The sequence below is a fragment of the Geospiza fortis genome, unplaced genomic scaffold (assembly GCF_000277835.1).
Source record: "Geospiza fortis unplaced genomic scaffold, GeoFor_1.0 scaffold41, whole genome shotgun sequence".
Taxonomy (NCBI): Eukaryota; Metazoa; Chordata; class Aves; order Passeriformes; family Thraupidae; genus Geospiza; species Geospiza fortis.
In genome coordinates this window covers 2,422,767-2,450,562 of record NW_005054299.1, presented here as the reverse complement: position 1 = coordinate 2,450,562, position 27,796 = coordinate 2,422,767, and the positions used below count along the sequence as shown (strand labels likewise).

The 27,796-nt window shown below is 38.2% G+C and overlaps 1 protein-coding gene across 4 annotated transcripts in view; it reads right to left on the bottom strand.

The window, feature by feature from the left end:
* ESRRG (estrogen related receptor gamma) overlaps nucleotides 1-27,796 on the bottom strand; it is a 338,080-nt gene that overhangs the window by 29,188 nt on the left and 281,096 nt on the right. For all 4 annotated transcript variants that reach the window (XM_031059386.1, XM_031059383.1, XM_031059388.1 and 1 more), the window contains 2 exons: nucleotides 23,040-23,150; nucleotides 18,240-18,401 (listed from right to left, as the gene is read on the bottom strand). In XM_031059386.1, coding sequence (XP_030915246.1) covers nucleotides 18,240-18,401; nucleotides 23,040-23,150 — 273 coding nt within the window. The remainder of the gene's footprint in view (nucleotides 1-18,239; nucleotides 18,402-23,039; nucleotides 23,151-27,796) is intronic.

The window sequence follows — 27,796 nt, the reverse complement described above, 5'->3', positions numbered from 1 at the left end:
TCACAAAAGGAAGGGATATGTGGGTATAATTGTATGTTTCCTCTTTGAATATTCACCAAATGGGGCACAAATTGTAGCTGCTATAATGCATGCCATGCTTTACACTGATTTTCTACACTTGGTATTCCCTAGCTGAATTGTTTCTGAAGTCTATGGTGATTTTTTTTCCACAGCAAATCAGCAGTTTTTCAAGAGGTCTCTGTGCAACCCAGGAGTATGACATTTACTAATGTGTTGAGATTGAGGGATTCTCCTTTGTAGAAGCCAACACTAATAAGAAAGATATGGTTCAGTGTCCTGGGTATTCTTCCCAGTTTTATTAATTAGATGGAAAGCTTCTCCCTCTGGAATACTGCAAGGTATTTATTAACACTTCAGCCCACAAACTAGAGTAAATTCACAGTAGTGGAGGTAATTGTTACATACACCGGCTCTTGTTATCAACTTGGCAGGGATAAGCAAAAAACCCCCAGAGGTTTAGATTACGATCTTTTTCATGATATTTTAATTGTGCTTCTTAATCTGCTAAATTAAAAACTATAGTACAATCTTATTCAGATCACTGGCAAAAAAGATCATATCAATTTGCAACAAAATGTATGAACGCTCCTATCTCTTTTAATTATACAAAGAATTTAACAATCATATTCAATATGGCCACAGAGTGACTGAGATACAAACTCTTTCTTTTGCAGTTGTGCCACCTTATCCCTCTGCTCCTTCACATTTTATTTCATGTCTCCCATCTTTTAAGGCACAGACTCCCTTCCCTAGATGATCTTTAGTATCACCACCTTCCTTCTCTCTCTTCATGATCAGCATGGTGACATACTCCAGCAACCGTGTCTCAGCACAGCGACGACTGATGATGACCAGGCAAGCACTCCAGAGTATCTCAGCTGCTCTTGTGCTTCACAGAGAAGTGTTAGGTATGCCCAGAGATACCTCATGTAACCACGTTTCCCTCACTGCTGCTTTCAGCCTTCCTCCTTTTCTTTGCATTCTTCTGCTATCAGACCCTCTTACTCCTTCTGGGCACCAGTATGTCAATTTATAGTGACACGAGAAATACCATCTCTTTAATTGGTCCACACTAATTTACCTACACTTTTTTTTTTTTACTATGCAGCTCTCAGTGCTCTCAAAAGCTTAGAGCTGGGTTTCATTTTGCAATCCTTACCTTATTTCTACGTTCTTGCACCCACCAAGTGTTCTGATGGGCCCAAGTACCTCAAACTGGCTCTACTATCAGGTATTTGGACACATTCACCAGTAATTTTAGAGATTACACAGAAAGCACAGGTGTGTTTTGTGAGGATGCGCCATTTGAGAGGGGTCTAAATCAAAATTTTCACATGCCAATACTGCTGGATCATCTCTTGTTTCTTTGGCTTTCTCCTTGACCCAGACATCTGCTTTCAAATGTGTTTCTTGCTGATCCTTTCTTTATGGTCACCAGACATTTACTGTACCTTCCCTTATGGATGTCAAGTGCCCTATCAGTGATCTGAGAAGGAAAGGGGTGAGAATTCTCTCATCTATTCTGTCAAAACCCCGCTTAGCTATCTTGACTGCACAGGGCACAAGTCATTTATACCTGGCACTTGCCAAATACACCCCTGTCAAAGAGCTAACTAACTTACTAACATCAGCAGTTTTCAGGACTGTATCATAGGTGATGTCAGAAGCATAGATGTAGCATGAGATACATTTATACAGGAAAAATATGAGGAAGAATTTGGCCTCCCAAATCTTCCACTGTCTCTGTAATTCTGCGGGAGTCACAAAATCCTTCTCTTTCTCACGATCTTTCTGTGCCAACTACGGATACAATACATATAAATAAATTAACAGGGCTGTTATGCTGTTTCATTCATTTAATGTCTGAAAACAACAACAAATATTTTAACCAAAAAAGGTCTACAAAGTATATTCAACATTTCTATAAAATATGTGAAATATATGAAGAGCCAAACTGGCTAAAATATTTAGAAAATTATGGAGTTCAACTTCAACACTTCCTCTTCATGCTCTTTTGGTCTATTGCTCACTGTTGGCTATGGGTAAAATATGAGAAAACATGAAGCCCCTCTTCTAAGTAGTTTAGCCCATTTATCCCTTTACCCCCTTCATATACTTTTCAGAAATTTTGAATATACTTTGTAGACCTTTTCTTGGCTAAAACTGAGCAATACAAGAGAGTTTGAAATGGCTCCTACTAAGCTGACCATTTTTCCCCATGTATTTCTATGGATGCAGACTATGCCCACAAAATGAATGTGTCTAGCATTGCATTAGGAAAAACACAAAGTAAAACTAGGACCTTGACCATGTAGTGCTGACTTTACAGCCCTGAGTGAGAGGGTCAAGTGCACCAGTGTTGTAAAACTGTAAACATAAATATTATACTGTATGCATGAAAATGCATAAAATACATTTAATTAACTCTGGGCTGTGATACAAACTGACAATTCTCAACAGAAATTTCAAAGCTAAGCCTGACACCTTTCGACTCATTTTGCTCAGTAAGATACATATTTAGGCCAGATTTCTATACATTTGTATGTATTTCTTTTAATATATGAAAAATGCATATTATTTACCCAATTGCCTGAAATGTCTATTGAAGAAATACATATTTATTTTTAAAAGCAGTCCATATATTATTTACTCAGTAGATGGGAATGACTTCAAAAACCCGTTCTGGTCCATCAAATAAATACATATTTATAAATGGTTTTTAAAATGCATATTATTTACCCAATGGACTGTAATTGCTTTGCTAGTGCCATTACATGTAAATATGTAATTAGCCACATAATAAAAAATCCCCACAAAATTTCTCTGAAAAGCATTATATTTCCATGTGTCAATGTACAATACCTTTTCTATTGTTATTATTTTTCTTTAAACAGCAAAGGTGATTACCCTATGCTAATGACTAAGGCTTTGCCATATTTCAAAACCCCACTAGCTCTGCAATTATAAAAAATGTAAACCTGAAACCCACATTTCTTCCTTTTAGAATTAGTGTTTTGGAATCCTCACCTTGCAGTTGGCGCACCTGGCTTGGGTCTTTTTGCCAGCCCCACGGATGCTGACCAGACTTTGCATAACTGAACACTCCTGTCAGTAGGAGTTTGTTCTGTTCTCACACAAGCTCCTCCACACTGTCAGCCAATGCACCTGCACCATTGCTGGGCCATCCAATCTTGTACAATGCCAACCTTTACTTATTTATTTCTCCTCACATGGGTTATTTTCTGCAAAGCACTAAATATCCTCAAAACTCTCTTTTTCTTGTGAGAGTGCGGCCAGGATATGAGACATGCAACTCCAGGACCACAATGTATTTTATTACACAGTCCTGTATCAGTTTCTATTCAAAAGGATGTAGCACCTACCCCAAATATTTGGGAATTAATATTAAGAACAAGACCTGCCAGGCCTACAAAAATCGATGCACACTTTCCAACAGGAGTGAATAGTATCATTTTTAGCAGTGCATGTGTGTGGAATAAGTGTCACACATTAAGATGTAAATTTTATTCTCTGAGCTGAACACCAGGTGATTAATTCTGATAGCATAGTGATCAATTGGTACAGGTGCTGCACCTGAGTAATGTTTGTTTCTGTACACATTGGTAGCAAAGGTGCAGCACTAACACAGGTGTCACTTGTGTAGTTGTGCAACATCTCTGATTTCCTGAAAACACTCACGCTGGTAGTCAGGCTGAACTGTAGAACTGTAGTTCTGCCAGTTTTTTCAATTAGACCCATTATTGATTTGATGAAGAAGCAAATTAAACATACCATGGTAGTATGTAAAATGGTTAGACAGAACATAAGGTTCTGGTGCTGAGCTTCTTAGGCACATTACCTCTGTGTGCAGCTTTTCCTCACCTGTCTCTGGAGACTACAAAAATGAGAGACTTGGAAGACAATTTGAAAGCACCAGTCTAACAACTTAGGTATGGAGCATCCAGGAACACACTCATGTAAAATGCCAGGAAGCTCAAACTTTGTTGAGACCAGAGCTACAACTACTTAGTTGCTTCATTTAGGTCTGGCATAAAACCTCTCGTATTCACAAAGCTGCTAGAGACTGACACCAGTTTGAGGATATAAAAATATATATATACAGGTAATAACATCTTTCTTTTCAAAATAACAAGAGATTTTTGTTAATTGATGGTACTTTTAAGTTTAAATCTCTGGCATGTGGAATCAACACTGTTTGCAGCTTACAACTATTTCTTTGCAATCTCCTCTCATTAAAGAGCATGAGTTTTGATACCAACAATGAGTAACGCAGTGTCTACCCAAGACTTACATGTTCACATTTTTACAACCACTCTCCCCACCCCTTTGCTCAACATGATGGGGAACCCAAAGCAAGTAGATGTGCTCACTAGAAAGCCTCTTCACTAATTTCCATTTAATTCATTTACCGAATTAAATCAAACTGCTACTGTGAAAACTATCTTCTCACAGAGGGGACTAAAGGATCTCTCCACAGATCACTCCAAAGCACTTGAAGTTCAGCTTCCCAAAGCAAGCTAGCTGAAACAAACACAACTAACAGGATGCTGCAGCAGCAGGTCCACCCAGGGCACACAGCTCAGGGCAAGAAGTTTCTTAAGGTCAAGCACAGTAAGCCCACTGTCTGGCTTTGGTGTGCTGGAGACCTACATTAAGTCAGCACAAGCCTACAAAATCCTCTTTTCTTATTTCCGCAGAGCTGCTTCTGTTGGAGCAGAGAGACAGTATTTTGCACACTCTCTCTCTCTCATGTCACTCATCACTGTAAGAAGGACCAATAATATCATTTCCAACAGGCCTAAATTCCTGTTGAAATTAGCAGTCTCCCTGCAGGTATGCAATTTTAGGGCCTGTACCCTACAATAATAAATCAGTCAAAAATATCCAGGTAAAAGCTGTGCTGCTTAAGACGAGGCTTTGGTTTATTTTGCCACTCCTGCTGCCAGGGTGTAATCTTATGCCTCTTTCTTTCTTGAAAAGCATGTAAATTGTTGTACACAAATACAGTCATTAATGGAAAGCAAGACATCGCGAATCAGACAATAAATGTATCAATTAATGCCTGGGATGCACATGAGGCAATCAATTTTCCCAAATCCCAAATCAATTAAAAAAAAAAAAGGATAAAGAAAAACAATTTGAATTTTCAGTCCTCTAAAAGATGGGGATGAGAAGAGAGAGGGAGTGCAGCTGGTGTGCCAATCCTTCTCCCTGCCTGTCTTTGCTTGCTTTGTAATTACTAAACCTGAGGTAACTTGAAAAAATTGTGAAAAGTTACTCTGAGGAAATACTGAGATTTCAGATTAAAACATCTAAAAACAAAGAGAAAGAGAGAGAAAGAATGCAGCAGGTATTAGGGAACTTCTGGCCTTCAGTCTTACACGTGCACAAGGTGCCCGCAACTAAGAAAAGGGGCAATGTTTCTCTTCCTGTGTCTTTTTGTGCACTGATGGAAGTGATGTCCTACAGCATTTCAAGTCATTTATTGAAGTTTGGTGGTGGTAGTGGGAATGTTGTTAAGGAGAGTAAAAAAAGCAATGTCCATTTGAAGCTTGTCTGTGAACTTTGCATGAACCGCCAGGAATAATGTAGTGTGATGACAAGCCAGTTATACCTTCCACTAAATTTGCTGTCTGGAATGAACTGAAATAGTGTTTGGTTTGTGTAATTACGTCCATCTATCTTTATATTCCAGCGGCATATCGCAAATTGAAAATACTAAAAATTGACTGTTGGTTCTGATATTTAATGATTGCCAAAGACAAGACGATGATTTATTGGTTACTTACCGATGTGACACATTTGCATCTTATTAGACGGAGATTACTATTCCTTAAAATGCGGACGAGGCCTGATCATGTCTGATGGATTGATTTGATTTGCAAATGTAATCAAACTAATAAGAGGGAAAAAATGAGCAATAATGCCTTGTTTTTCAACTGGCAATCACTCCCCTGCCAACAACGCTGATATCCCTGACTAAGCAGCCTTCACACAGTCTTCCTGTCTCCTCAAATAAACAAAGGGATGCAAAGAGCTTGATAAGAGGATAACGAGCCAAGTATGGATGTAACATGGAGCCTGTACCTCAGCACTACACAAATGTGTCAATGGGAGTACCAGGAGAGGATCCATGGTGCCTTCAGTTCTTAAAAAGCAGCAAGCAAAAACCCAAACAGCAAAACTCTATTGCAAAAAAACCCTAAAACCCTTTACTAAATGGGGGGGGGGGACTGCATTAAAAAAAAAAGAAGTGGTTCTAATTCAGGGAACCCCAGGAGAACAGTCGCCACAAGCACAAAATTTACAGAATAAATACCTGGAATTCCTTAACCTGATAGGAAGCTAATTGGAGAACGTATTTTGGACAACATGATTCAAACAACTGGAATCACTGACTGTGGCCACAGCAGCAGAGAACCTATTTCCAGGGGTATGCTGGATGCTGTTTTAAAATTTTTCCAAATACTAAATGCAGGGTTTCTGTCACAGCAAACATTCTATCATTCTGGCCAGATGCTGATGTTCCTGTAAGCACTGAAATATGGTTCTAGATAAGAGCAGACTCTTATTCAGCTTGAAGTAAATGACCCTAATTCTCCACAGTAGGATTCTCTTTCTCGTTAATAATAATAAAAATAAGTATTAAAAGAAAAAAAAGCTTTGTGCAAGGAATTGCACAAAGTCCCCCACCATTTACACAAAAGTGGTAATTCAAGCAGAAGGCAAATAATAAAGCTCTGAGGTCCATACAGGTTACAGATTGTGACCTGCATATTTAGGGATTGATCCAAAGCAGTGAAAACAAGGCAAGTCTTTCTATTGGCCTAAATGGATTTTCATATAAAGCTTTACTAAAGAAGGAGGTTCGAGTGTGAATGTTGACAGCTGAAGAAGTGATCCTACATATATTTGGGAACACAGAGAACGCTGCACAATGGAAGTGCCTGTGTAAATAATGTGACTTTACTACTTAAATATTTTCCAGACTGATTGCTAATTTGCTTCACTAAGGGATATTCGATAAGGTAAAAAAAAACTTGCTTTAGGGAACAGCCATTATGAAGTGTCAAGCTAAAAACAAAGTTGAATATATAGCCCCAATTACCATGCTCAAAGACCTCAAAATATTTTCATAATTTAAAGTTTTATAGCTCATGTAATTTATACTTATTTTAACATTGGAAAAGCATCCTGGTCAAATTCCAATTAAATAATTACATTTTGCCTACCTAAAATTCTCACTGCATTTTTAATTGGATAGGACACACTTCACTGCTTCTCCTAAATTGTTTAGTATTGCCATTCAGTATACAAATAGCTACCACTTTCTACCACGGAGACAGTACACTTGTCCGTGCAGCCATCAATGGCAAATGGGAGTTCATCTGTGTTGGCTGCAGCACTGGAACTCAGGAGACCCATGGCAGCCCATGCTGCCATCACCCTGTTGCAAGCTAGTTTTAGCTCTAGTTTTTCTCCCTCCTAGCAGGTTCTCTGAAAGGTTTTATGATTGTCATTGATGCTGGCTGATTATGATGCTGCTGGTTATAAGCATGCAAATGTTCCTTGTCAACAGCCTGTTTTCTTCACTGTATCTCCTGAAATGCCCACCTAAGCCTCTTGTCAGACACTGCCCTCTGTAGGTTTAGGGTACAGAGGAAGCAGGAATAACCCTGCACAGCAGGTGCATAGCTTGTCCCCAGTCCTACCTGCACTGCCTGTCTGGGGCACCCTGTTCCCCTGTGGTATCTTGATTACAGAGCCCATGGTGTGCTTCATGTATGAGGATTACAGAACACAGAAAATTACTCATCACCACTGATGTGCAAGGCACAATCCTGCAAACTCCAAATTTGTGTTGAAGATATTCAGCAAAGCATTCAGCACAGTTCATTGATGGGGTCCAGAAAACATTAATGTAATTCAAAACACAAAGAAACTTTTCAAAATTTACTCCTATAATCTCACTGAATGAAGATAACCTGGAATTCACAATGCATTTTGCATGTTATATCTGTAGCTGAAGATTCACTGACATTAAGCAACCTGCTCCTGAATCCACCCAACAGTTAACTTTATCTCTGGGAAACTTCAAAGTAGTAAAGTGAAGGATGGATCACAGAGCAGAATGGCTTTCTACAAGAGACTGATATGGGGAAGGACTCTTAAATTCTTCTCACTGCAAGCAGAGTTAATTAATGGGAGACACAAGGGTCACAGAAAGTTTTATATGTTACCAGATATAGCTTGAATTGTACCAAGTTTGGAGTCTAATGCCTGTTCAGCAGGGCAGGCCTGATGCTAAAGCATAGCCAGAAGAATCTCTGGCTAAAAATACACCCTGCAGCCTGCCACTGTCATGATATATTTATGCCAGAAGTGCAACTTCTTTGAACAAATGTATGAGCAGCAGTCACTATGTGCTAAACTGTTCCCCCTTAATCTCTCCAGCAGCTGGATGCACGAAAACTGCAGATTTGCCCCTGCCTCTTCTCCACCCTCACCACAACTCTTTGCTCCAGTGTTCTCATGCATAACATGTCAGGACTTGCTAAGTGAGCTGACTCGACTCTGCAAGCACCACTTCCACTGAACTTGGAGCCTTCTGCAAGTGTAGTTGTGTCTCATTTCAGTATTTGATTTCACCTCAGCTGTTAATGCAGCTGATTGAAACTGATGGTGCACAACATGGCAGATGAAAACATACTGGGGAGAAGGGTCAAATGCTGTGAAATTTCCACTTGTCTATAATATGTACATCAAGAGTTTGGTGTGGAAAATACCTTGGCCAGACCAATAGATTCTCAGAGAACTTTCCAGAATATGTTTTCAAATTAAAGGAAGGTTGTGTGTTGTCTTGCATGAAGAATCACCAAAATATTTTAATACTGCCTGCTATGCAGTATTAAACTTAGGGATGATGAATTAAAGTAACACTGAACACCTAGTCAAAAGTTACAGTCAAGCAACTGCTCCATCTAAGTAATTAAATAAGGGGGCATTCAGTATCTGCACTCTTTGGATTCTGCGCTTCTTGGGATTCTTTCTGCACACACACACGCCTATATATTTATATGTGGGTGCATAAATTGAGCATTGCCCAACAAAAAAATTACTACAAGGAAGACATGAGTTCATAAAGCCCTTGTATGATCCAGCTGCTGCACAAGGTGATTACTGCAGACTCATTTTTTTTAAAACTGCTGATTCTTGTATCAGGCTGGACTGAGCCCTGCCATTGCAACCCAGGTGCTCCCCTGTTATCCTTACACTATATATAACCAGACCCAGGTCACCATGTGCCCTGCCAGAAACGTGCTGACTGGCTAAGGGGGTGTTGCAATTCAGGTAATTAATCCTATTCTAATGTAGGTTAAGCAGGTGTGAAGCTGAACTTATCCGGAGAGAAAGTAGAGGCATTCTTAGAATTACAGTATTTAACTGGTCTCAGCTGACTTTAGGAAACTAGACCATCCTGTGTCTCTGACCCAGTCATACAGGTGGAGACCTGTCTGCTCCAAATCCAGTCTAAGTAACTGGCTCTTTCCCCCCTCCCTCCTTCCATCCTGGATTTACAGTGTCAACATGTATGCCTGAGAAGGTGTTCTTTTCTTCCCCACCCAGAACAAAGTAAACGTATTTTTGTTGGAGGCTTAGTTAGATGACTAAGTCAAATGTTTAGTTTAAAACAGCCTAAATAGTTACCATAAGAGGGCTATGTTGCTGTTAAGTTTACTTCTGCATTCTCAGGGTCTGCTATGATCCTTTCAGAGGTCAATTTAAATGACATATAAAATTGATCATCTTATCTCCAGCAAAGCCTTCAGGAATTTTAAAACTGAAAAAAACACTGTTTGGATGTTCTTTAAACAGTGAATCTGGTTGAAAAAAACACCTTAATTCTTATAGAGGAGAGGAGTCCTGTAAATACAGAAGTGATACTTGCTGAACATGAATGACAGGCTCAGTTCTGCTGCATTTACCTCTTCTGCAAATTCCTCACTTAAGGAATAATGCCAAGATTTGTTCCAACTTTCTTCCAGTGTTTCTGAGCAAGGCATCTTCCTGCCTTGCAGCCATGCAGTATTTGTAAGAAGCTGGCCACCCCTGAGGTATGAGCTGCACAATTTGGGGAAGTGGGGAAGTTTGGGAAAGGACACCCCTCAAAGACTATTTCAGAAGTTTCAGTTCTTTCATACAGTGTATTCTTAACCAGTGGTCTTTTAATAAAGTTAAGCTAAATTATGGGGGGTGGCAATGGAATAGTCACAGCCCTGAAAATCTAATGTGCCAGGCTATCTTGGGTATGGGCACTCTGGATGTTTGTTCCACTTGCAAAAGGCCATTACTATTGAAGCCTCACATCCAGCTTGCTTCCAAAAAAAAAAGAAGAGTGGAGATTACAGTAAAATTAAAAAGGTTAAGATACGTTTAGACCTCTTACCTTCTGGTAATAAGATTAATTCCTTGTTGGCTTAGAAGAAGGAAAACTGCTACTGAGTCATCTGCAATTTACACAGACCTAATCTAGTAAACCCGTTTGTCACACAAGAAGTGGGTACAAAGGTGAGTATTGTTGTCCCCTGAGTGGAAATACTTGCTTAAACCTTGATTCTACACAGTGCTGCAGAGTCCTGAGGTGCTGAGTACACACAGGGGACAAAGGAAACTCTCAGCTCCCACTGGTACACTGACTACTGATGGGGATTTATCCCTTCAGGGCCAGATCCTTGAACAACAGAGGCTGGCACAGCACATTTGACTTGTACACCCATGACAACTGATCCCACCGAAGGCTCCTGGTCTGTCTCTACAGATTAACTGAGCAAACTACCAGCTGGATTTCTTTGTAATTTTTGCTGCAGAATCTGATCACGGAACAAGCCCAAACCATTTCCTGCAGTTTTAGTTTGCATATTTGTACACCCCTCTCAAAAACATCCAGCTCTGCTCATAGAACAGAATAATAATTTTTCTCCATCTTTTCCCCTCTCCTTTATTCCATTTAGCAGTCCAGTCAAACACTTGCAAATATGAAAGGGGGCATTTTCAGCCTCCTGGTACTTCAGTCATGCAACATCTGTGAGCATACAACATCTCTAATGCAGTCTACAAGACACCCAGGGTAATACAACACTCTTGATTTTGCTGGAAGAATAATAGCAAATGGCTGCTGTATCATTTTGTACTTTTGCATTTAAGACTCAGAAACTAGCCATTTTTGTTTACAGAAAGAAAATGAAAAGCACTGGCATTCATTACTGTTGATTTGCTCTCTTTTTATTAATCATTTCTTATTTTTAAAGGGCCACAGGAGTGAACAACATAATGCAATGGTAGGAAGATATTTACCAATTTAGCACCTCATTATAAAACTACTCAGAAACCTCTTTGTCTCTTGTTTAACATAATAATTATTAGTGGCAACAAAAGTGGGTCCCACACTTGCACCATGATTAGCAAGTGATGAATCTGGGTTGAATATATTGCATTTTGCTAAGTAAACCTTACTATATCCCAAACCCTCAGTCTAAAAAACCATCTAATTTTAAGAAAATAATTTATACTCCTGTTTAAATGCATGTTTCCAAATTAACCAGTGATATTCTATAGAAAACGGCCTCTTTTATGCTTGAAGTCTCCAGCTGCCACACAATTTATATCTCTTTCCTCCCCTCTTTGTTTTTCAGCCATTTTCCCTGAATGTCAAAGTCAATTTAGTGCATTTCACTTTGCTGAATAAATCAGAGGCGAAATCCTTGCTAAAAGTGAAAATTTGATTTGCTAAAAGGAGCTTAGGGCAACTATTAATCAATATATCCAGAGTGTCAAAGCTAAGGCCATGATAGACATGCATTCATTTGGAGATTGGTTGAGGCAGATAAAGGGGGACACTGGGAAAAAAAAAGTGCAACAGCCAGACAGTGTAGTGTGAATGTTGGGGGCATGGGCGGAGGGAGAGGACTGATTAAAAAAAAAAAAAAAAAAAGCAACAAAACAAGAAAAGGAGACAGTCACTCAGAAGGAAAAAGCAAGTACTTGTAAAGGAATAAAAGGTGAACTTAATAGAGACACAAAGTCACTATTTAATTCTGATCTTGAGACAAGAGCATTTTAAATAAGGGATTTTTTTCCCTAAACCCCCCACAATGTCAAAAGATAATAATTAAGCCAAGTTCTTTTGTCACCTGTTAATTCCATTTTTTTATTTTATTATGCTTTTGGTGATGATTACTCTTAAATAAGCTTTTCCAAGAATAGGTACAGATTTTGAAGTCATAACTAGCAAGAGTTTCAAGTGCCTTTTTAAGTTTTACTGCACATTTATTTTATATTTATGTTTAATTTGCAGGTGATGAGATGTTTATATGTTTGAGATTATTTTTCCCCCCCTCAGTTAATTTAATGCAAGTAAAAAAATGCCAGAAGTGACTAACCTGGAAACTAAAGTGCTTTTTTTACCCCAGGACATCTATGTCTAGCATTATTAGAAACCTTCTCACCTCTCCAGTGCTGTCTCTCTCAGTTCTGAACTGGAACTAGCAGACACACACAGAGTGTGTGCATCTCTAGCTGCACACAAAGCCTACTACTCTTTTGTACTGAAATCTGCTGAAATTTTGCCACTGAATTCTGCAACAGATTCATCAAGAATAGCCCAACACTGTATCTCAGCTGGGTATGTTGAAAGTTTTTAAAAACCTGAACAGATCCTTTGGTTACTACCTTTTGCCACAATACAGACCTTTGTTTTGTTTTGAAAATGCTGGGAGACTTGTGGACATGTTAATTCATGCATCATCCTTCCTCTTCCTCCCTACCTTGCAAGATCACTTAACCCTTCTCTGTGATACTGTTTTCAAAATATGAAAAACTAAAAACTGCCACCATTCCCAGCACTTCAAATACCAGGATGGATGAACTGCTGGCATTTTAGGCACGCTGCTGTCCCATTCTGCTTGGAGAAACCTGAATCAACATGATGATCTAAACCCTGGCAGTGCTGGGTGGTCCATCCACACTAATGCTCAAAAATAAAACTGGCAGCCAATTGCTGATTTCCCATATTGTACAATTCAGTGCCAGAGGTCAAGGAAGTCATTCGTTTTTGAGAAACCTCTACCCTCAAGCCCAGGGAATGGCCTGCCTTAGATCACATGTCACACTAGTTGTGAGTTCAAGAACATTTCCCTCACAGGAAGAGCAGGTCTGGTTTCTGTACTTAAAGCATGTTTGTAGAAGGAGTTAAAAGAAGGGCAGATACCAGGCTTTTGATAAAGTGTCCCAGTTAGCACTTTGAGAAAGGGCAGGATGTCCTGATTCCCCGGGAGGCTCAAGTTATTATTCCTGCCAACCTCTTAGCACCTCACAACTCATCCTCCGTTCCATGTCACATGAACAGTGAGCACCACATTTACATGCCCAGCTGTCTGTGGAAGGACAGGCACCCTGTGATGGGGTGCTCTCAGAAGCTGCAGGGCTGTGTCTGAAATGGCCCTAAATCCAGCTAGCAGCACAAGGGACTAGGGAAGGCTGAGCACAAAAAACAAATTTTACAGCGGCAGGCAGCACGGCACAGACATAAAGCACAGGCAAGACCTGTCCCCCTTGCAGAGCTGAGATTCTCTATGGGCTGCCCCAACAACAATCTACACAAGTGGTTGTGGTCAGCTTTTACCTACATGGGGTGGTATTTCTGAAACACATGGTGAGAAAAGGGCATTTTAGAAACAACAACTCTGCAGCAAATCATGTTCTTGTTCAATATTATAATGTCAAACTACACCCCTGAGAGCTGCTTTGCAAAGGAAAGCTTAAATACTGTCCTCCACAAAGAGTATGCTGAAACAAAAATGTTTCATAAAACATTAACACTAAAATATTCAAAACATCCTTCTATTTGTTACATCAAAATCATGCATTTTTTTTTAATACTAGCACCAGTGGCAGTATCAATTTCTAACTATTCCCTTCCTTGAACAGTGTTCCTGCTAACAAAACAGGGACAACTGCTGAAGACAAGCAGGCTTATTTTACTAAATAATGTAACTAGTTATTTTTGATGTATTAGTCTGATTTACTGTTTCCAAACAAATTTTTCATCTTAAGTGCAAAAACTTGATTTCTATGGTCTGGCTGATGTTTTTTCATGCATGCAAATTTCGTAGAGAACATTTTTTCTTTAGCTTCCTGTTATGCACATTTTTAAGAGCTTAATATTTGCTGCTTCCACTTAATATGAAAAAATGTTGCACATTTTGGTGAATGTCAATGAGAGAGTTACAAAAATCCAGCCTAAACCGTACTGGTACTGTGAGTAGGTATCAGCAGAAAACTACCCTATATAGCAAAAGCTTAATTAACATAATGCAACCAATGAAATGGAAACTCCCCAAAACACAATGTGAAGGGTAGGAAAGTCAACTACCAGAAAATGATGAATTAAGAAAGGTTTCCTTATTTAAAAGATAGCTAAAATAAAATTTTTAAAATAGATCAATAAAATAAAATAAAATAAAATGTCTTGCAGAGGCTTCCTAATATATTTACAATTTATTTAGGTCAGTTAATAGGAGTTTTGTCTCATCAGCATCAGCCTCCCCCCCTAAGCACCTTCAGTATTTTACTAACGAAGTTACAGTACATCAGAATATTTTAATCTGACACAAAGAACAACAATAGATCTGACTGCTGGCCTGATAATCTTCTTATCACACCCTGTGAAACCTAGCTCTAATATTTGACTGAGCCTCCATTACTCGGCAACACATTCTAAAAAGGCCAACAATGGAGACAGAATGAAGTGGAGTGTGGAAGTACCTCCATATCTACATAAAAGAGATTAGAGGCGACAGCGTTCCATTTTACAGCTCAATCATATTGTGTTAGCATGCGCTTATCCGAGCGCGGATGAAATTGAAAGAGAAATAAAAAAGAGTCAGGCAGATAGGAACCATAAAAGCGAGGCATGAGCAATTTCCAAGGATATAAAAGGATGCTAATGGCGGGGCCCTGTCATTCTTAAAAAGGGCTATTAGGGCACCATCATCTGTTCTTGTGCCCTTACGCCTCTCTAACTAAAGTCAAGCATTTCCTAATGCCATTGTGATCTTTTTCTTCTTCAGATAAGACATGGTCATGTTTCATAACAACACACTTTCCATTTATTTGATTTATAAATGCAAGGAGACTAATTCTATTTACTGATAAAGACTTTCCATATATATTTTTCTTTCAATATTTCCTTTTGTATATGGTATAGACTTTTTGTTCAATAACAGCAACTATTGAAATATTTCCAATACAACAAAAATACTAATGATTTTATGAAAGGACTTGAACTTTGTATAATTTGAAAACATTTTTTAGTCTGTGACTGAAATGGGAACGGTTGGACGGGGCAGAATGAATATTGCATTGTTACATTTTTGTAGATAATCCTATTAAAAGGCTTTTTTTCAGAAGAGCAAAAACATTGCTTTGGTTTCCTCCACGAAGACAAATTTTACATTGCAATGCTTTAGAGTTGAGATCTTTATTAGTTATTAAGCACCTGATATATAAGGGCCTTTAATTACACTGAACCTTAAGAAATCACTATAGTAAAGAAAGATTTGCTGATTGCTGCTTTGCTGTGCTAGGCACAAATTCACTACTGGTGTAATTAATCGACTCTACAAGATTTACACCAAGGGTTTACTTAGTCTGCCAAGCTACAGTGAACTTTTAGGCAATTTGCACCCCTTTCCTAATTCATCCTTTTCCCCATCCTGTTATGCTTCTGCCTACAGTAACATTTGTTAGTTTTGCAAACAGACAGCACCAATGCAGGCTCTTCCAGATGCTGTTTTGTGCCAGACATCAGCTGAGTGTAGCCAGTCCAAGTTCATCAGTCCAACATTCAAAACCAAGCTACAAAAGCTCATTGTATTTGTCTAGCATGTCCAGCCCTTTTGCATTTTGATTTTTGTGATCAAATGCCAGACAACAAGCACAGATCTTATCACTGTCCTCTGTTACCTGAAGGCTTATAAAAAGATTGTCTTTATTGCCTGGGTTTTTTTTTTAAACTCTAATTTGTAAATGAAATCAGGTAAGTGCACTTACCTAGGGTGGGTTAACAACTGTAGGTGTAGTTTGAGCTTACTTTGTACTAAAATGCTATTTTGTGGCAGGTAAGCTCTTCAAGTGGCTCAGATTTTAAATTTTCAGGGCCAGTTTATGGCATCCACACTTTTCCACACTAACCAAAGCCATCATTTTAAAGGCTGCTCAGTCTCATCCCTCTGCTCTTCCCATCACTCCAGCATATTCACAAATCAGACTGACAAAGTTCCCCTGCAGCTGCTACGGCGCATGACTGACTTCTTTGAGAGCCACTCTATTTTGGTTAAGGTGATCTAGGTATCTTCCAAAGATGAAACTCAAACTCACCTGCTTAACTCATTCTGACTTAATTTGGGGTGCTTTATTAGCAAGCAGTGTAAGACAAAGTAGCTCCTATAATATAGAGTGATGTTTAAATTAGTTTACAATTTGCTTGGGCTCATCTAGAACTGCTCTGAACAAAGCCATTCAGAAATGTCAGCTGTGTTCCTAACCACTGTAACAAATTGTTGCCTGAACGCTGCACACCTAATGACTTCAAATTAGCTGCACTGCGATATTGCCTGACAGTTCGTTACGACTGTTAGCAACATAGCCGGCATATCATGACCAATAAATTGGTTTCAGTGTGGGCTGGGAAAGGGACTTCCATCAATTTGATTAAAGAAATTACTGTAGCATTCAAAGCATAAAGACAAACTAGTTTAAGGAGACAGAAATAAGTTAACTGTACCAGAAAAACATTGCTTGTGATACAAGAGCTTGTTTATACACTGTTTGTGGCACAGAGAATGACTAAATATCAACTGACTATTTTAGAGTCTGTAGGCTGTTGACTTTCCTCTGAAGTAAAAAAAAAAACCCAACATTTCATAAAGGTACAAACTATTATTATTCTTTGATTGTGTTTGTACATATATTGTGTTTATATTTATCCAAGATGACCCAGAAGAACTGGTAAGAACAAGGGAAAAAGAAACAAACAGCAAGAATATTTCTTCACAATTTCTTTTGAAACTACAAATAAAATATCTTCGATAAACAAACAACTGACTGGAATATTTATTCTACTATTAAGTTGTCCCAAAATCACATCTAAAATGAGAATGACTTATTACTCTGAGGAATGAAAGGTTATCCACTCTCATGCTTAATAAGGCTCCACTATCAAAATTAGAAAACTAATGAGCTGATGAAAACACACCAACATGCTCACTCATCTGCTGGACAAGAAAAATACCTTAAGAAACAAGAGAAAAAGCTGACCTTTTTTTGTGTGATTTTTGTGAAAGGTGATAGACTGAGAACCCTGGAGACTTCTGTAAGTTTGTCTGCTAGCTCACAGAGCAAGAACAAACACCTCAGCACTGGGGAGGGGCAAAAATACACCTGAAATCTTATCTAAAGGAATTGCTAATCCTCTGAGAAACTGCTTTTGATGACCCCCATTTTTCTTGCTAATAAGATTGCCAGTCAGCTTGTAAGTATCAATGCATTTATGTGATGCAGACTGCAGTCCATTCCATGCAGACCAAGGAAATACTAAGTTGTAAGGGGAGGTTTTTCGGGACAATTCAGTTCTTTGTACTGAATTGCTGGTACAGTTCAGTTCTCACACTAGATCAGTCAATGAAAAGAACAATTCCTCTGTGCCTTGCCAAAACATAACTGAATTTTTTCACCTCCTGTGGTCAGTAGTGCTGCATTTACCAAACAGAGAAGCCAGACTTATATTCAAATACTGCTGAATCAGGTGACTGCAGAGGAGAGGACTTGTATGACCCTTGATGCCAGTTTAATGCTCTGGATAGTAAGAGGAGTTTATCTTAATAATAGCAATACATGAAAAAAAAATTCTCTAAGCAGCATGTGAAACTTACTAACATAGTAAGACTCACAGCAATAACACTACTACTTCCAAGGTAAAATACATGACCATCTAAACTGTGTTCTGTGGGAATATTCTGGAGCCTTAGGAAAACTTTATGCATTGTAAGGAGAGAAAAAAGTAGTATTTTTTACCAGCACAGAATAACCCACGCAATGATTTCTGTACATTATCTATTTGCAACAAACACTGTATGTACCTGGAATATGTTTAGCCCATCCAATGATCACCACCAGTTCTCTGTCTGCCAGGTCACAAAGAGTGGTAAGTGCTTTGATGTCACTGTCTGGAACAGTGGGGTCAGGCATAGCATAGATCTTCTCTGGTTCAGCCACCAGCAAATGGGAGACAATCTTGTTATCTGTAAAAATGGTCCAGAACATTACAAGATCACCAGCAGCATCATTCTACACTTCAAACAGATGGCTCAGATTTCAAAGTGCACAAAAATTTGTCTTAAGACACTGAACTTAATTACACCTTATTGTAACTTCATGACCTCCGACAAGTGGTTACAGCACAAACAAATCTGATCCATTAACAGTGTTTATCAAGCCAGACATGTATGTTCTTAGATAATAAATTCAATGGAACATAGAAATACATGATCCCTGTTAATTATCGGAGTACAAACTTTATAGGAAAAGATTAATGCATTACAGGACATTTTGTACTGTTCAAATAAAAAGTTTTGCCTTCATTTTTTACCTGCAACTCACCCCACCCCTTAAAGGCAGGGGTATTTTTGAGTGAGTAAATACCACATGCAATTAGTCAATCACTGAAACCTGTAACTTCTGTCAGTGACCTGAACTACCATTCTCTATCCACAAACCCAGACCAATCATCTCCTTCTGATTTCTAAACAGGAAAAAACACTAAAAACAAAGAGAAAAAAGAGTTTTGTGCATGGAATGATAATTTATCGTAGTCACACACTGCTTATTTTTATCTATATAGCATTTTCATTCACATGTTAAATATTTACTTTTTTATTCAGTTGACTTGTGATATCTATTTGGAATAATCAATTAAGTTATATGGAAAAATGCAGAGAAGAAAAAAAGAGAAGAGCCCACAAGATTTACAATACAGTGTTGCTATTCTATAAGTAGGATACACATAATATGAGCACTATATCCATGTGAAGGCACAATGGAAATATTTTATCTCTATACAGGGGCCTGATTTATTACTCTGAGAAGGCAGAACTGAAAAATGGGAAAAGGACTAATTCATTAAGCCTCCTAATACAGGGTACATTACTATACTTCCCAATATATTTACATTTTACTTTTCCTGGTAAGTACATCTTTTGACCTCAAAAGCACCATCAGAATTTAAAGCCCAAATGGCACCCTTTAGTGATTTTACATGAATCTGCTCCCTTCAGAGAGATAAAACATTATAAGGCTTGACGTAAATGGGATTCCACTGTGAGGAGACCCCAAGTATTTTCTGAGTGCAGAGAATGCTGCCAGAATTAGTACAATTTTCCCCATCTGCATGTACGTCACAGGACAGACCACACTGTTCTCCTGCAATGGAAGCTGACTGGGATGTGACTTGCCCAACAGTGTTGTCAAGGCTGACCTAGAACACAGGCTAGGCAGAGTTAAAGAATAAAGCAGGCATTTATTAAAAGGCCTCAATGGATACATCTTCGGCAGCACAAGAGCCCAGCCAGGGCTACACCCAAGATGGACCCAAAATGGTTGACCTGTCCTGAGGTCTCACACATTTTCATAAGTTCTGGTCCATTAGTATATTGCAGTTAATTGTCCAATTATAGCTTTAGGTTATGAAGTCTCATCTTTGTTTTTCTCTCTTCTTCATGCTCTTGGGCCTGAAATTTGGATCAGTTGACCTTGGTCCCAAGCTAGAAAATGAATTGTTTTGTCTAAATAGTCTGTGAAGAGAGCTCACTATCCTTTAATATGAAGCTCAGAACTACACACTAAAGCAGTAAAGAATCTGAAAAATATAGAAGCTTAAAACCTAAGCCATCAGTGTCAGAAAGGATCCCTACTAGTCCATGACATTTTTCCATAAAATGCTCACTTGATTCAGATTTCTGATACTTTACTGCTCTTTAGTGACACAGACTCCTTGACTCTGATCTACTGTCTCTACAATTTTTGCCTTATTCCAAATTTGGGTGCCAGAAGTTGTGATATATGTTAGTCCTTCATATAGTAAGTGCAAGAGCCAACTGGAAACCATCACATCAAGCTTGTTTTATTACAAGGGGACATATTCATGCTTTATATGAACTGTAGGAACCATGCCAACTGATGTAATTTTTGATCTCAATAGTTGACTGATTATCAAACTGATTAATGAGGAATTCTATTCTTATTTACAAATGACAGATGGTAGTTTAAACTTATATTGGCAAACAGCCTTAGCAGGTTTTTTTTAAATTTTTTAACAGTCTTTTCCTAACCTGTTCAATTTCACACAGAAAACATGTACGTGAGAAAAGACAGCATTACTTCTTTCCAAATTCCAGTATTTTTAATGGGTTAGGAAAATAGGATAAATTAATAAAGAGTTTCTTAACATCCAAGCATATGCAGCTGAGGACTTCTACTTTTTGGGTTTTTAAACCATGATAAATGAATGAAGAAACACTCTCATCCCCAAGTTCTGGGTTTTTTTCTCCTGCAGCAGAAGAAACAGCCAAAGAACAACTTTCATTTGTGTATGAGGCTCCTCACCAATGACATTGCATAGATGATTTAGGAATATTGACTATTTTGACTCAGGATTTGCAAAACCTCAAATCCTTTTTATTTCTGCAGTCAATGAAATCTACAGCCAGGCCATTAAATTCTATGGTAAAGCTGGAAAATACAACATAGATCAGAAGTAGGTGTAGAAAAGATCCTCCAAACACCCGCTCTTTCCTTACAGGGGGAAAAAGCTACATGTATTGGCACATGCATTAGCACAGAACATAGAAAAATTCTGAACGTACTCAGAAAACTCCATCACTCAGGAAATTGAATAGCCATGAGCACTGTTTCAAGGTAAATCTTATTTAATGTTTCCCTAATTAGAATCAATAGAACCCAATTTTCATTCCTGTGCCTTTGGTACACACAAACTATCAGTCAGGGTCCAGAAAATCTCCCAGGCTACTTCCACACAAAACGGATTCAACTGTTTCAAGTCTGGACACTTATCTGCCAGGATTTGAAAATTAAGTTTTAAAAATGTTTATGACAAAATTGTTTGTACTTGGATAAGCTAAGAAAAACGGAGGGAGGCACTCAGATAATGAGTAATGATTTATGAGGAGGTTAGTTTATCTCAGACAACTGAAGCTTACAGAAATCGGCGCAGTTATCACCTTATAGGTAATGTAATGCACCACATTGCAATAATCTTGGGTTTACACAGAGATTCTTGTATTTCAGTACAACTGCATTAACCTCTGCTCATATCTTAAGGGCCTGGGGCTTTTGGGTTGGATTGGTTTTTTTGTCTGTTTGGTCTTGGCTTTTTTTGGTATGTTAGGCTATCAACATTTCTACTCAATGACAATATCAAGTAAATGAAAAACTGACAATCTGTGCACCCAGGAAAACTAAACCTCTAATGAAATTAAGCATTAGAGTTTATTAAATTTTATTGTATTATCAGAAAGTTTTTATTATAATGTGCAAAATCTGCTTAGTGCAGCCCTAGATTGTATTTACAGAACAGTGGGACAGCTTATGGAGGCTGAGTAGAAGATGCCAGATTGGACAATTGAAGGAATATAATCAGCATAATGTTTTTTGGAAAGGCAAAAGGAAACTATGCCATATGTTCACTTAAGCCTTAATTTTATGTAAAACTGGCTGTTTTTTCTTTGACACAGCTAAAATGCCCTTTCACTTACAGTTCAAAGACTGTTTATTTGCTCTCCAGATCCCCATATGCTCAAACGTATTGTACACAGCACTGTCCCCTACTGGGGAACACCATCAGAAACAGATTCCATTTTCCATCCAGCCAGGTATTTTCGAGGGGCTAAAACCTGACATGTGTGTTGTCAGAGGCTTAGAGGCAGAGGCAAATGGGAGACAAGAAGGAATTTGCCCTCCTTATTTCACTGGCTTATTTATCCACATTAGGAGCAAATTAACCTCCTCAGCAGGAGCAACTGGATGTGTGTATTCCCATTTGAATTTGGAAGAGTTTACAACACCTGATACAGAGCCTGTGTGTCTCTGCAGGGTAATACACCAGCCTCTTGCACTACAGCTATAATGCTATTAAATTTACTTCATGGAATTAGTACAGTCACTGCTTGAGTTTATATAAGCTGCAAAGCAAAACCCCTAACTATTTTTAGTTAATCGCAAAGAGGATGGAACTTGCATTTTAGCAGTGAGATGATCATCTCTTTCTCTCTTAATTTCAGTCTGGAGAGATACAATCAAGGACATTATTAAAACATAACAAAACAAAGTAAAAAAAAAATCCATGAGGGTACTAGAGCCCAAACTACCACTTTCTGCTTTGTTATTAGTGTGGCATATTGCTGTTTTAATGTAATGCTAGGTAGTGTATTAATCTATAGGTATAAATTAATGAGGCTCTTAATGTATTTTCATTGGGAGGTTGAGCAGTCAAACTCATTTAGTTAGTGAAAACTACAAAAATCACTTTCTTGTGAAATCTGAAAGTAGAAGCTTCAATGAGCTAATGATCACAGTATGAACCATTTTATGTACCACTGAAAATAAAGATAACCTGTAAATGTAAAATTTGCACTGCATAAACCATGCTTTTATACACTTCCACCTGTAAAAACACTCTTTGTTCAACTCCACTTGAGAAAGATGAGCATATTTAAAACAAAACCTGTTAACAGCCAAATCGATATAGTCTTCACGGTAATATTTTCTGACCAAACCCTTGTTCAACCCAGAAGGAGCTCAGCAAACAGGGCTAGGAGTCAATAGCCTGTACTGAGAGAGAAATGCTGTGTATGTGGTGTACTCACATGGCTTTTTTGCTGGCTGAACTAGCTGAGGGTTCAGGTATGGGCTGTTCTCTGCATCTATTCTGCGCTTGTACTTCTGGCGACCCCCACGTACTCGGTCTAGGCGCACACCTACGTTTGGAAACACAAGCAAACATGTAATTAAATACATTATGAGCATGCCTTTCAGGTAGCAATCTTCTATTTCCTGCCTTCCAATATTTATATTAAAAGCATGTTTATTTCAAAAGATTAATTTCAGAAAGCATGGGAAATCAGCATTATAAGTATTTGCAAGCAGTTTAGAGTTCCACACATGCAAGACTAAGTATACAACATAATTTCCTGTTCATTTAAAACCATTCATTCATTTTTACATATTATTAAAAACAGCTAGCAAGTTTAGCTTCCATTTGAAAGAGCCTAATCTTAAGTCATCTTTGCCAGAAGCAGAATTTCAAGGCTGTAATAAACACCATGGATATAGAAGCATAACATTATGAGCAGAGAAGTACAGAGAATTTGAACTTTAGAAACAATGAGTCCTGCATACAGTCTAATAGTCAAAACTGAATTAAGATGGATTAACATGGCCAGAGGATACAAAGTAAGTGTCCCTAGAAAAATAAGAATATATATGTGGCTTAAAGACTGAAATTGTTCATGACGATTTGAAAGAAATTGTACAGTTGTGCATTCAGACGTCATCAATGATGAATTAACATTTGTGTTCTACCTCCACATTGTTCATTCCTTCAATACAGCATTCTGCTGCCTGGTTTGTATGGATATATAGAAATTTACTGTCCTGAAACAAGCTATAGCTGCCCTCATAGACAAAATGAAACAAGGTGAACGGGTGCAAAGACAGTAGATCTTACAAAACAAGGAAATATTTTTATTTCTTTCTGAGTCACCGTGGCAGATTTCCAGACAGCCCGGAGGAACGTGACTAAAACCAAGCAATAACATAACACGGAAGTTGAAGAACTTGGCACATATGCGGGACAACAGGACAAGTAATACCAAGTGCAAAATCTGTCCCTGATGACACGGATTTAATAACACAAGAATGGAAGGACACATTAAGTACCAATGGCCCCTGTGAGCAATGTAATAAAGTGCAACTCACATTCTCACTTTTCTTTTCATTGTCTATTTTAGCTCTCCTCCCTCTATGTCTACTTTCTATTGCTATTATTGTGCCCTACTCTTCTATGTCCCATCCCTCTGATCTCTCCCTTACACACAAAATACCACAAGAACTGGCTTCTGGACAGCAAGGGAAGCCACCACCAAAGAAGTTACAGTTCATGTGCACAGCAAGAAGAACACAGCACAGAGTTTATGTGCTGCCTCTGAACCCACACGGGCAGCACAGCCTAGTAACCAGAAAACATCTGTCAGTCTTCTTTCCTTCTCAGAAACCAGAAACCAAAAAGGATTGACTGGGTTTTGTAAAGGAAAACTCTTTTGCCAACTAGCGAGAAATCCAAGGCCAACTATTGTTGGGGTGGTGTTGCTTTTTTTCTTTTTTTTTTTTTTTTGCTTATATTTCCTGGGTTACTTACACAGAAAGGGGATGCTTGCTTTAAGGACACAACAAACACCTGCAACTATAATTCAGGGAGTTGTATCCAACAGTGGTCAATAGCTTTTGCTCATCAGGAAAGCGGGTAATGATCACCCTTAATTAACAGTGAAATTTCACCTGGCTTACTGCAGAAGACTGTGTATGTCAGTCCATCAAACCCAAGAAGTACATTTCTCACTGTGTGTCTCCAGTTGCATTCATGGGAATCACAAGATTTAAACAGTAACATAAATGAACCACATACCCCAAGAGGTTCGTGCATAACTATGAATGAAATCTTATTTATATGATAGTTAACTATGTAACTTGTGACTGATTTGTGATCTATGCTGCTTGATAAAATTTTTGCTAATTCAATCAACAGAGCATGGTTATTTCTGTTTTTATTTTTTAAAGTTATACTTAGAAATGCACAAACTACAAGACCACCACTTTAAAAACTGATAGCTCGAACCTTTCAGAACTAATGATAACTCACTGTTCTTCACACTGGGATTGGGAGTTTGAGCTACAGCTGAAGCAAATGACATCCAGGACAATACATTGCCATAAAAACAAACAGCAGAAGACCAAGGTTTGATAGTTGAATATTCAGAAATAGGCAGAGGATTAGAACAAGCCACATGCAATATTGGGGGGATTATGAAAAAGACTGCCCAGCATTTGAAGAAAAATAGATAGAAAATGATTTCTGCATAATTCAGATGCCATCCTTCTTTCTGCTTGGGAACAGATTTCATAGTGATAAAAGATGGATAGCATCAGACATAAGTATGTTTAATCAAAAAGTAATGGAACTGAAGCTTAAATTAAAATAATATAAATCTACCAAGATGAACAATTTTTTTTACCTCCTTTGCATTAGATGAGATACACACTCAAGCCATTCACATACTCAATGGAAGAAAATACAGAAAAATGTCACTATAGCAAAATTTTACTTAGATCCGTGCCCTCACCTAATATACATTGCTTTATCTGTAAATAAAGCTTTCTTTTAAAAAACCCTAACTTCTAGATAACTGGGGGGGCAATCATACAATTTAAAATTACCTAAGTCTATAATGGAACTAATTCAAATTTTAATGTGAAAATAGTTTTGATAATGTAACACCAATAAATTACAGCTTTATAACCCATCCATTAAAATTGATAGAGTTTATCATCATTTTGGCTCCTAGTATTTCCTTTATCTGTAAGATATCCTATATCTATGTTTTTCTGTACCTTTAAGAAAGTAGATACTTTGGATTTAATTTCTGAAAATCTAACACACCCTATGTGGTATTTTACTTCCCAAGGGTCTTTATAGAAGTAAACACAGTGGAGGACACTGCTTAACAAGCTATACCCATCTGATATGCCATAAAAACTTTGGGGTTTAGCAGGTAGCAAACTGAAATCCAGAGGTTCCAAAGTATATCCGTGGATGTTCCTCTGTAACTCCTACAGCTTGTATGAGAGAATTTATTACATAAAGTTTTATTTATCAAGACAGTAGCTCTCAAAACAGTAGCAACTGATGCCTCCTTTGTTAGAATAACAAAGGGAAGAAATAAAAGTAATTTTGTCCACAAAAATCCTCATTTGGGACAGGAGGAGCTTTACATCAGTCACGGATGTAACTGTTTGAATTCCACAAAATCTGTATTCAGATTATTAAGGAGGATATTGTGACATCTGGAGAAATTAGGTAGATCTCTGCTTCAGCTCTGCTGTACATTGTGGCTTCACAAAATCTTCAGCATCTCAGTTCACTCACCCAAGCCCTCCTCAACCGTGAAGTGAAAAGAAAGATACTCCACCCATAAAAAATCATGTAATATCTCCCAATGAACTACACTATATGTATTATAATTCCAGTTCTTCGGGGTCAAAACATTCATGTCACTGAACACAGCTCCATGACAGACAAGACAATGTGATTCTTCACACTTCCTAATGCTCATTTGAAAAGCCTTCAACAGAGAAACACCACCAAGAGCCCTAATGGGAAAAATAGGGATGACCACAGGGTGGAAATAGGAAGAACAGGCTTGCCACTAGTTAAGGGAGCAGTTACTTTCAATGTTAAAGTGCAACACATTCACTTTATACCTCAGGTCAAGCAGAACTCATGAACTCATTTGCTCAGGAGATTTAGACATGACTTACAAATCTCAGAAGATGAGGGTTGGGCTGTAGAGCTGTAATATAGGGAGAGATGGAAACTGTGTAACTCAGTGAAATAGGTACTTTTTAAACCAAAGAAATTACATGTACTGATACAACATAAGAAATTCTCCACCTATTCTTCAGGGAATAAATGCTTTTATACAGTCACTACATAAGCTTCTACAAAAACATCTGCCTCCTGGTTCCTTACATAATCTTTGCATGATTTCTATCAAATGCTACACAACACACAACAAAATCACACTGGGCACCTACTCTACACTAAATGTGTCCACACAGCCTTGCACAGAAACAACTGAAGGCCAGAGCAGATGTGCCACATGAGCGACACACCAGGTTACTAAATCTAAACAACACAGGTAAACCTGAACTCATTTTCTTTGTATTTCCTCATCTGTTTCTACCTTGCCAATAAATGTAAATTATTATTCCTATTCTGTGGTTCTTTCCTCATGCTGCCTTGAAGACCTCATGCAGGACAGATACCCACTGTGATGATGCTACATAACCAAAAGGATTGCCCATACCCCAATAGATTATTGACTTTGCAATTCAGGTCCTCACTATGAAAATACTATTTAACCATGTAATCTCATTTTCCATACGGATCCAAGCCATATTAAAAGAATATTATTTAATCCTTTTAAGATCCACCACTATTTACTCCTTTATCACTCATCTCTGTTTTTCTTCTCCATCCCCTCCTCCTCACCTTGGCTACAAGCTTCCAGTGCTCATTTGTTCAACTGACCCACAAACATTCTTGTCATTTCCACAGAGTTCTATACCCACAAGTTACACTGGAAGGCATTAGCCCAATCCTTCAAATCAAGCCCTACCAACACCAGGTTTGCCTGTAAGAAATTGTTCACTACCTTTAATTGCAGAGCTCTTTGTTTGAGGAAAAAAAAAATTACTTAATTAGTAAACAACAGGTTTGAAATCAGACTGAAATGTGCAATTTTTACTTCCCTCAGGAATTTCACATTCTGCTCCCTTCCTGTTTCCC